General features: G+C 42.0%; 1 protein-coding gene across 15 annotated transcripts in view; it reads right to left on the reverse strand.

The window, feature by feature from the left end:
* Positions 1-12,072, reverse strand: part of tanc2b (tetratricopeptide repeat, ankyrin repeat and coiled-coil containing 2b) — a 144,207-nt gene that overhangs the window by 49,784 nt on the left and 82,351 nt on the right. For 11 of the 15 annotated variants that reach the window (XM_056365634.1, XM_056365632.1, XM_056365630.1 and 8 more), the window contains one exon: positions 496-612. The exons of the other annotated variants lie outside the window; for them this stretch is intronic. In XM_056365634.1, coding sequence (XP_056221609.1) covers positions 496-612 — 117 coding nt within the window. The remainder of the gene's footprint in view (positions 1-495; positions 613-12,072) is intronic. 15 annotated transcript variants of the gene reach the window in all.

The raw sequence follows: 12,072 nt of genomic DNA on the forward strand, positions 1-12,072 counted from the left end.
TCAGCAGAGCGCTATCCTCGAGTGACCTGCTTTACTGTCCTCCCTGAATGGGAGGGGGGGGGGGCAAAAGGGTGAGAGAGGGGGTTTTGACAGGGATAGATACGAGGGGGGGGTTTGAGGGAAATCTGGACCGTCTGCAGGATTACAGAGCAACCGCCGACTGTGAACAGAAAACAGCGGCGGCACCTAAACGAGCTCTGCGTCCGAGAAGCTGAGCAGAGTGAGAAAGCAGCGAGGGAGGATTAGAGAGACAGAGAGGGAGGAGGCGATGAGGACTGACACTGTGGGCACCAGCAAAGCTATTTCATCAATGACCTTAGCAATGTTTTCTTCTTTACGGCAGCTGGCACAATAACTGGAAAGAACTATACATTGTCCCCATCACTCTCCGCCTCTCTCTCTCTCTCTCTCTCTCTCTCTCTGCTGCATTTACAGACATGGAACATGCAAAAAAGTAACACAACAAAATGAGGGATGAGCTGGCCAAAAACTTACCAGGGCAGTATGTGTCCAGGTCTGGATTCTTGGCAGTGGTGGAGGTGTGTGTAGGGGAGCCAAGCTCTGATTGTGGAATGCGAGGGCTCTCCACAAACTTTGCTTTCCGCAGAGGGGCTGGGAGCAGAAAGCATACACACATATAGAGAAGGAGACAACACGTACACACACAAACACACAGAAAAACACACACACAGATCAGGGAGATGGAAGAAGACAATAAAGAGAGGAGCGACAGGGACAGGACAGACAGGGAGGAAGAAAGAGAGCTTACTTGAAGCGGCACACTGATAAAATGAACACATCCTGAAGGCTCTCTGAGGCAGCTTTGTATTTGCTTTGGGTCAAATAAAGCTAAAGCATGAGTAAACAAGCAGCGTGACCAATCAGGTAGTGGACTAGGGCCAACCAATACACCAGCAGAATCTCAACACACCACTGAAATCACCGTATTTCCTCTGTACGGGCCTAGATTTACCTCGCAACGCTCGCGAAGCAGCAAACAACATGCACCTGAAAAGATGTTGTGCCTGTTTGTCCGATGACATAATCACACAAAGAATGCAAATGACCGCCATTTTGGGAATGTCCTCGCGCCTGAGTCGAGCACAACGTCTGAGACATGAAATGAGTCCCCCCCCAACATGAGGTTCAGAGAAATGGTGGATGTGACACCATCTTTTTCTGGGTTCTTGGACGTGGTACAGGGAGTCAAAGTACCTGTTACCCAGACCCACTTATAGTATCGTGAGTGCATACATTGTGGCAGCAGTAGCAACTCCACTAGTCACTGTACAGACTTCCATTCACAAAGCAGAGGAGAGGAGTCATTATACTGATATTGTACACACACGAGAAGACAAACAAAACCATTGGGAGTAATTCTTCAGTTAGTAACTTTGCAAGGATGATTGTGTTTGAAATATAACGCCACCATAAAGCTTCCTACACCCAGTCTGTTTGATTAACATCAAAATGCCAGGCTTGGTCGCACTGAGTATCTGGGTAATGGAGCCAAATAAAACTCCAGGAGTGACCACCTCAGCAGGAACCAGGACATAATTCTGATAAAGCTCTCACTCTCTTGTAATATCTACTGTGATGGAGTTATAACGCAGGCCCAATTGTGCAAAGACATTCAGCTAATATCAACTAAACCATGTGCAAGGCTCATTGGTTTAATCCAATCTTTTGGGTTTTTTTTTTCTTTTTGGTACTTGTTGGGCTTTGGGATGGGCAGGAACTAAGCATAATTTGTTCTTCACTGACTAATCTGGTTAAATAAGGGTTTAAAATAGATTATGTACTGTATGCTGCAACTGTTAACCATTCTTACTGTGGGTGACTGCACATGTCCAAAGCGATCCGGTGCAGCAATACTGTGCTGAAGCAGAGTGTAGTGAGCAGGAAGTCATGAGCAGCAGCTGAAACATATGTTCAAGCAACGACGAACAGGCTCTTTACCGCTTTTGTTTAAAGGCTCGTGTTACAGTTAATGCTAGTATCATGTATGTTTGTGTGAGTGAGTGTGTATAAAATGGGTGGAGAGCTGTAGACAGAGTATATCTCTGTCTATATACAGTAGTTTATGTGAAGACCGGGAGAAATAGGATCCATCAGACCACAGTGCAGCGGCACAGACTTTTGGTCAATGAAATACACACAATAAAACATATGTACAGTATAATAGAAAGTACCTCCACCTCCACCGAGACTGCAAAACCTTCCAAACTTGCTATTTCAAGAACAAATATTAATTATTAAAAAAACTATTCAATCTCCATCCTTCCAAATCTACATAAAGACAGATACCATCACTGTCCAAAGCCCACTGTCTTCACAATAACAACTTTTCAGGAATTCTGTTTTATACTTACTGACAATGCCCCCCCCCCCCCCCAATTACTGGCAATTCAATGTGTTTTAAAGAGCTTTATACTGTATGTTAGCGGTAGAATATCTCAACCCATAAGGGAGCATGTAATACTTTTATTACATACATTTTATCTGCACAAGACAAAGAGTGGACAGCCATGCCAGCTGCTCTGTGAGGATGTACTTAAACAGTCATTTACACAGTGATGCTTTGAGCTAAATGTTAAGCTTGCTAACACGCGCACAGTGGCAATGCTAAGATGTTTAGGTGAAGCAGGCGTAGTGTTTACCATTGGCACCATCTCAGTATAGCATGTTAGCATAGTGGATTAGCGTCAATAATTTTGCAGGTATTTGGTCAGTATTTGGTGAATAAATTACTTATTGACTAAATTAAGTGTTAAAACATCCAATAGTTACTAAGGTTTTTCAGTCAGAGCCAAAGTGTTGAACCAACGACAGACAGATGTTATACTGACAAATAATGTAATAGAAGTGCCAGGTAAGTGTAACAGTTGTAATGTTTAATAGCGCCATGTTTTGCAATTATAAGATTTCCTTGAAAAAAAATCTGCTTCTTGATCCGGATCTGCACCAAAAACAAATAACTTCTTCCTTTTCCCACAATCTAACTTTCAACCAAAATCACTCAAATCTGTTGTCGAGCTTTGAGACGCTCTGCTCACTCACATGCACGCAGTCAAACAAACAAAAACTAAATCCACTTTGGCAGAGGAAAAAAGAAAGTACTCTATCAGAGATGTGTGTGTGTGTGTGTGTGTGTGTGTGTGAAGTCGATGCGTTCACTTGCCACACGCTGTTAATGCTGTGTTGGTATGGTCTGGAGAAGACTCTGGTAATTGACCACATCTAGGAAGTGAGCCAGCACAGATGCCACAGTGAGAAACTCCAACTGACAGCCAAGAGGAGGAAGGGACCCGAGTTATCCACGACTGGATCAACTGCCATGACAGAAGCTCTGACAGAGACATACTTGATATATTCTGCCTGACAAACACGCTGACAAGCGACTCAGAGATCCTGCTTTTAAATGACGTGTAAATGTTTTACAAGTTAAGATAGGAGAAGTATCCATCATAAAAATGAACTTTTATTAATTAACTTGTGATGTATGGAAGGCAGGACTGAGGATGATTAAAATCAATTATTCAATACATAATTAATAATTATGTATTATGTATCCATAATTATTTCCCTACCCCAATTTACTGAAGTTGTTTGTTTATCTACTTAATTATTCATTAATTAATTATGGCAGATTTTGACTTTTTTTTCTTTTTTTTTTCTTTTTTACTTTTTCCTAAATTATTTGTCTGACTGGTCAAAGATGGTGAATCCACATTGAATTTTTAGCTTGTTCATTAAAAAAGAGAACTTGTGTGTATGTTTGAGGAGAATTTCAGTCTTCTGTTAATTAAACAATTAAGAAAAGCTGGTGTATACGAGCCAGTGAATGTAAATGGGAATTAGTAGAGACCTTCAGTAGAAAATAGAAGTAGGTCACTGAAGAAGTCTACAAATGTCTGAACAATCTTTGGCACAATTAAGCAAAGGGGGCACAGAGTTTGATTGCTCTTTTTGGAACCACAGTCCTGCCCTGTTTTGATAAGCTGCTTGTTTGCATGTACCTGCGACAGCTTGTAACAAGCTACAAGGAGAGAGTGAGAGACTGAGCCTTCACGTGACAGAGTGTCTGCAGGAGCTCCTCATATACAGCAACAGTTCACCCTCTCATGCTGCTGAACACCAGTTGAAAATGTCTGTGCTGATAGACTAGATGCCTTTTTTAAATTTTTTTTATTCACCCCCTCCCCCAGAATATCAATTTTTGGATAAACTATGGTGAATGGGAGATTATCATTTCTTTTGTTTTTTTGCCTCCCTGATCTCACCTCTATAAAATGGTGAAGTGCGCCTGTCTATTGGAGTAAATCCCCTCTATAGCACTGGCTCCAGGAGACTAAATCCCAGGGACTTCTCTCCTGCAGTTCTGTTGTCACTGTGTGCCAGGCTGAGGTTGGGTGACAGTGTGATGGATGGCAGCAGGCAAATCCACTCCTCTAATGAGCTTATGAATAAATATATCTAGTCTGTGTGTGCAGATGCACGTGGCCGTGAAATAGATATTTGTTACATGCTCTGGATGTCGGGGTGTGAATATGAATATGCATGTGGCATGTATGCAAGTGTACATGAGATTAGAGTATGTGTGTGCGTGTGTGTGTGTGTGTGTGTGTGTGTGTGTGTGGGGGGGGGGACTGGTGAGAACAAATAAGCTATAAGACAATGTGAAAATGTAAAAAGATGATCTCTATTCCCAGGATTGTCAGCGTACACACACACACACACACACACACACACACACACACACACACACACACACACACACACACACACACACACACACACACACACCCTTTGATGAAATGATCAACAAATAAGAAAGCAAGTCAATGTTGTAGTATTTTAGACTATTAAAGTTAAAACTGTTTAATGATTTATACTAGTGGATATTTAGGTGCTAAGGGTGAGTGGTCATTTAAACATCTGCCTCAGGGAAACTATTTACAACCACTGATAAAGATCACCCTATGGCCATGTGTAGGGGGGCAGCCGGAGGTAACAGAGGTAGATTAGTGGTAATTTATATGTATGCATTAACTGTCTTCCTTTGAGCGTGCTGAGCTTTAGGTGACATTTGAGGTCGGAGTCAGATGGGAAGGAGGAAGTCAGCAGAGCCAATCAGAAGACGACAAAACGCCCATGCACATTTCTTTGTTTGTACTTGTATAAATACACTGGATCAGGGAAAGTTAGGTTGTCAGACTGTGGACTGACCAACACTTGTTATTGGTTAGGAAAAGGCACATCTGATCCAGAATTCTGTAATTGTTCATTGCTTGCTGAAAAGATTCACTAAACAATTTGAACTAAATTCTTTGGTGTGGACATTCACTGGTCTTTTGAGTATTTTGAACACTGCACTCACCCTGTGGGGGTGAGAGTTTTTTTCTCTAAACAGCAAAAGCTCCTTCATCAATATTGTGATTTAAATTCACAGGCTGCTGTGCATATGAAAGCTTATTTTCAACATGACATTCCCTTCAGACTCAACCTGGGTTTTCAACAAATAAATGACAAGATCTGAATACGAAGTAAAAAGTCCAATATGCAGCGCACAATCTCTCATTCGCTACAGATAAGCGACTGATAAACCAGTAAATAGAGACATTTTTCTAGCAATGAAGCATCGTCTGTTCTTTCTCAGTTACATGTGACCTCAGGCACCCACTCAGACAAAGACATAGGTGCCCACACATGCATGCATTAACATACACACACAAACAGAACAATGATGTGGGTGAGGACATACATCGCCCAGCTGTCTGCAACCCAAGCAGAGCTTTACAGAAACCGAGCACGCGGCCCTGGTAGCTATGGCAACAAAAGCAGAATACAGGAAAACGAGTCTTGTCCACCTTTTCCGAGGTGGAGATGGTGGTGCTAACGCAGCGAGAGGGTGATTTTGCCGCCGCTAAAAGCCTCAAGGTCCCAACACGTTTACTCAAATGTAATCAAGCGACTTCCACATACTGACGGCCCTGAGCTGCCTCACAGGACCAGCTCTTGCCCCTCGTCCCCTCAACTCAAGGAATTCAGCATTCGAAGACACAAGCTGCTGCAACCGAGGCTCTGATCCTTTGTGTTGTGGCTATTCTTGTCTGCTGGTGCCTCAGAGAGAGCTGAGGCGGTCGTTATCAAGTTTCTTTACGGATGCGAGGACAATGAAGAGGCTTTTACGCGTTTGAGTTCCTGCATACAACACATTCTCCAACAGAGCTGGAGGACATAGTTAAACCTTTATGACTTTATCATAAAGGACAGTTTTGAATATTATAAGGTGGTGGAACTGAAAATCGATTAATCTTGAAAGCCATTTTCAGAATGATGTACAGGTGTATGCTCTTTTTTATTTAGTTGTGATGGAAATTTTATTTAATTTAACAAACTTTTATTTGATTATGGCTCATCTCTGAAAATGTCAAGAATTTTTCTTGACATTAATCTTTCAAACAACAAAGGAGATTCTCGATAAATCGGCTTATGAAGTCAGAAGAGATGCAATAAAAGTTGCAAGCACACAAACACAAAGTTTTTAGTAAATTTAATTAACTTTTTCATCTTTTGCAGCTCTTTTAATACACAGAGCAAAACACAGATGTGGCTGATATTTAGTCTGGACTTGATACTCAGGACTTTAGACGTGCTGTTTCATATTAATTTCACCGGTCTTTATGCATGACCCAGAGGCTTGTTCCCAATGTGCATATAGTTATCCGGCTCAGAGACCTCTGATGATTTTGTGTGCTTGTCTTGTTGACTTGTTGAACAAAACAATGCAGACCAGATGTTGCTGTACTACACAGCGATCTGTTCCGTCGCAGCCTCGAAACAGAGGCAGTCAGCAGCAAGTCCATTAGCCAGGCTGCCTCTCCCTCTTTTATGTATGCGTGTGAGTGTCTGTGTGCGAGTGTGTCTGCACACACGCACGTATGTATCTATGATTACAGCCTTGGGAGGATTAGCCAAGCAAGGTGAGGCACAGGCAGAATTTTAAGAGGCTGGAGGGAGGGGCTGATGTTCTAAGAACGGTCATTAGCCGAGCTCTCCCTCGCCCAAAAAGCTGTTAATTCAACATTTCACATAACCTTATTGGGTTTGGATTAGACCAGTAGCATACAAGTGACATCAAAGCCACATCAACAAATGAGCAGTTTAATCTGGAGGAACTAAATCTACGGAGGAGAAGATTTTGCAGAAGGTATATTCTGATCTGTTCATCCATTGATTCAAAAATCACACACATTTTTCACAAGGCATGAATCTGTATGCAGAACCTCAGTCTTGGAACAAGAGTAACAATGTGAAATTTAGTTGGGTTTTAAAAGGTTTTGAGAAGAACCTGACAGAGAAACATAGTTAGCAGTCCTCACACAGGCCTTTAAGGCTGTTTGACGTTAAGACTGAACTCCAAAGACCTAACATGATGTGGATTTTTCCCACCGGGGCACAATGGAACATCCTGCCCGAACATTCAAGACTAGAAAATCCAGAGATCCAGGCGTTTTCCAATAATATTCTTACCGGTTACATTTTTTTATTGAACTACAGACTGTACGGATTTTTCATTTATGGCTCTTTATAACATTGTTTATCAATCTGCTAATCGAATGTGCTGTTTATAGTTATCGTTTGAAAAGAGTCCTCCAGCTTGACACTATTTGAGGAAGAATAATAATGTTCTGTTTTCTTAAGATGTACCACACTGGACCATTTATTTGCTCAGAGCTGCTTTATTTTTAAAGCACCATATCTGGTCTAAATCCCTGTCGTGTGTTTCCATACTGCAGGCTTTCTGGGCAGCTGTCTACTCCGGTGAACAAACCCTTCATTCCTGAAGGACTCTGCCCTCATGACTCAGCTGTAGAAGCACAGCGGCTATTGTTAACACTGAGCAGCTCCGACACTGTTAGCTTTCTTCTCATATGGTTTGGCTCCTTCGGTGGCGGAGCGATGTCTCTGAACTTTTCACATACCCCCTCCTCAGCGGGGGGGGCAACAGAGGACAGCTCTCCTTAGGATAAGGGACACCAGCAAGCTGCAAAGTTAAATATGACACCACTTTAAGAAAAGTGAAAGTAGCATAATTGCCAAGGACACCACTTGATACAGTGGCCTAATAATAGCAAGGCTGTCTTGACCTCTGTCCCGAATGGAGTTCAGCCCCTAGTGGAGATATTTATAACCTCCCTGCAACCACACCCTCGTCATTGAGAAAAATCAGGATGAGCTGCATGTTTCTCTGCTCTTATTCAATTAAGGAATTCAGTTAAGCACTCAAATCAAGACAATAAATGAGGAAAAAGCATTAGATGACTTCCGATTAAGCTTCTGATTACGATGTTTCTGTTAATCTTCCACTATCTATAGCACAACATGAAATGAACATCAAAGCCCCCCCCCAAATTTCTTTCATGTCTGACAAAAACTGTAATCAATTGTTGCTCTTATGTAATTCCGTTGACATATTTAGCAGACTGATTGCAGCCATGCAAAGTCAGGGCTGTGATCCAGACAAAATGCCTCATAGCGGTTCAGCGCCCTGAAATGACTGAGCAAATAACTTAACAGCAGACAGACAAGTGGTGAATGTTAATACTGTGACTGGTGTCGTTGTGCAGTCCTCTGCAGTAGTCCGTAAGGGTTTGAACACGCATGGACACACAGACACACAAACACACACACACAATAACACACTTCTTTAGGCCTCTGTGTGTTTGTGTGTGTATCGCCACAGAGAAATGTTTGCTCAGCTCTCCAACATCAGCATTCACAGAAAGCACTGAGGTGGTATATGTAACCCACTGCTCTGTTTTGTAAGCAAATCATTATCATTGCTATTAATAGCACACTGCGGGTTTCTCTTTTGCACTTTTTTTTCCAGAAGGTAGCCGACTGCTAAATATCCACATAATAGCAAATGTAAGCAACCACAAAACAACCATTGTAAGGGGGTAGTAAGATAGGAACAGTAACTTTTTTTGTGTATAGCAGCTCTCATGCAAAGATGTAGCTCTTTGCTATGCTTCATGTAAGGGATGAAGAATCATTACCAATAAAATAGTAAAATATGTTAATTGATATTAATAATTATCACTGGGGGATTAAAAAGTAAAACCAAAAGGGAAAAACATGAAAGCCCTGGACATAATTTCATTCTAAATTAAATGCAGAGGAAAAAAATATGGGTTTTGATATTAAAAGAAAAAAAATACAGAGCAAATTTGCTAATCTAAGATCAAGTTATTCCACAAAAGGCAGCCTCTCCAGTATTATTGTGTGAAAAATGGGGAATGTTCAAGAAACAAGACAGTGGGGGAGTTGAATAATATGGTAATCTTTGGTAAAAGGGGGTGGTAGGTCATTTCAAGATTTACAAAACAAGTAAAAAGAACCAGAGCACAGTCCCATAAACAGTGGACTAATGTGATGATTTGTTAAAGCTCCAGCAAAATTATTCAGCCATGCTTCTAAGATGATTAAAAACAAATAGATATTTTCATAATCTTGTTCAAATTGAAATTAAGCTTCAGCTCTGAGTCTAAAATCGCTCTTAATTCTTTGAATCATGGCCTGAATATTTATTGAAGTTCATCTCTTTCAACTGAGTCCTATGAGAGGAAAATCAAACCGCTTTTTTTCTCATTTCGTTCTGAAGTTTTTTCTTTACCTCTGTGCATTAATGTGGTCGGAGCATTGGGATTGTCTGGTAAAACTAAATTATGAAATTGTGGATCGTCAGCATAAGAGTGGTAAACGACATTGTGACAATGTTACAGAGAGGGAACGTGTATAAATAAAATAGCAGAGGGCTAAGAAGAGTTCCTTATGGAACACCATAGTCACGTATGAAGGAAATCAAACAAGGACACTGCCCGAGACTGTCACTCGAACTGTCCTGTCATAATCAGCTGTGTCAAACACTGTGCCAAGGACAGCCACTTTGTTAGCACAACAATGAGTCTCAGTTTCTGTATTCCTTTTTGCAGCGCTATTTCAGTGCAATGGTTGGTGCGATAACTATTCTAAAACTGAAGTAATATGCCGTTGTCATTTAAATGACTGGGTATGTGGTTTAAAACGGCTTTCTTTAGAATTTTTTTCAAGGAAAGGGAGATTACACATGGGCCTGTAATTGCTAAGGTTGGCGCTGCCTGGGTTGCATTTCTTTAGCAGAAGGTATATGGTTGCTGTTTTGAAAGCTTTGGGGGAAGATTTCTAATTGCAGGTTGTTACCTGGCACAGATAGCTGACTTTAAAGAGCTTGGTCTGAGGGGGGTCAAGAACACAAGAGGATGACTTCATCTTGCTAATGGCAGCACTGACTGCATTTTCTCTCATCATAATAAAAGATTGTAATTGTAGATCCCAGGGAGATGTTGCAGAAGCAGCAAACATTCGCTCGTTTGAAGACAAATTCAAATTCTACACAACTGAGAAATGCTGCTTGAGTGAGAGTTGCTGGATCACCTGACTGATGGGAGATCACCTCCAACCAGTTTCCAAAAACTCCAGCTTGTAGCTGATAATTAGATTCCTCTTCTAACCTTTTGCACTGAGAAACAAAGTGAGGGGTTTTAAAGGACAGTGTTGTCGTCACTGCTTGATTTATAGCCGGGCTGTCACGCATAGTACATACTGTGCCCACCTGCCAATAGAATCACCCAGCAGGCTGCTTTTGTAATCAAGATTGAGTGGTGAAACAGTCGCGCAGCTCCGGCAGAAACCCAGAAGCCTTACTGTCACTAAATGGTGAATATAGCCTATAATCCACCAGTTAGCAAATTAACACCACATTAATTTTCTAGAGGCACTTAATATTAGTCCAACCAGGCTCATTTTATATGCTGTGGGTCAGGATAAGTGATGCCTAAAAAAGTGACCCAAGGAGGTTGGATTTTAGACGGTCTGTCATATTTATTTCACAACTCATCTTAGGCTTACGAGCCATTTGTCTGACACAGGCTCAGGGGATTGGAAGGGAGGGAAATTGAGCAATTATATAAATCAATATCACTCTGAACCACTGCAGAGGATATAAGGGTTTTATTTGGCTGATTTTCAGGTAAGTGGGCAACATCAATTGAGAGGCCTGCAATTCAAAGTCATGTTTAACTGATTTGTCTTGTGAATAAATATGAAGTCACTGGGCGCTGACAAAGACAAGACACTTGAGGAACTCAGGTAGAAGCAGGGATTGCAACCTTGGAAAACATACTGTATCAGCCATTTCACCAGTTATACTGTACCACACATTTTCTCTGGGTATAGTGCAGCCTATATTCTTCATGAAAAGCTCTACAGCGGTCTGAAAAAAGGCTCGTCTCTGCCGAGCTATCTTTAGATTCTTCAGGCGTGACAACTTCTTGTCAGACAGTCATCATTTAGCTAAAACATCCAGAGAGAGCGAGAGAGAGAAATAATATTGACATCCTTGTGTTGTAACTGGAAGGATGCCGTCTCTCTCTCTCTCTCTCTCTCTCTCTCTCTCTCTCTCTCTCTCTCTCTCTCACCGTGGATGGAACCTAATTCACCCTGCTCCATCAGGTTCAAATAACTCCATGAGGGATCCTTAGACCAGGAAACATTCTTCCACCATGAGCACAATCAACATGGCTATCTAACCACCCTGAAATTGAAGTTCTTAGTGTCATTGCCCGATACAGTCTGAATGACAGCTGACAAGCTAAGCTCATCAAATCACTCTCCAGGTGGTGATACTAAGTGGTGCGAAAACCGGCTGTGGGCGCCTCATCAAAAACCATTCACCTGAGACCAGTAATAGCAGCTGCTGATGAGGTGCTTGTGTTTTGCTGGCAGACAGTGTTATTGAGACATTTTGTTCTGTTCACACACCAGCTAGTAGTCCCCTGGGACGAGGCGGGCAGGCAGGGAGGCAGGCAGCCTGCAGCACTGGAACTGGAAGGAGGAACCACATCCCAGCACATGACAGGGTGATTCTGGTACACAACAACAAGCTGCTGCTGCTGCTGCTGCTGCTGCTGCTGCCGCTGCTGCTGCTGCTGCTGCTGACTGCATGGTGTGGGGGAAAACTATTCC

This window comes from Seriola aureovittata, chromosome 21 (assembly GCF_021018895.1).
Source record: "Seriola aureovittata isolate HTS-2021-v1 ecotype China chromosome 21, ASM2101889v1, whole genome shotgun sequence".
NCBI lineage: Eukaryota > Metazoa > Chordata > Actinopteri > Carangiformes > Carangidae > Seriola > Seriola aureovittata.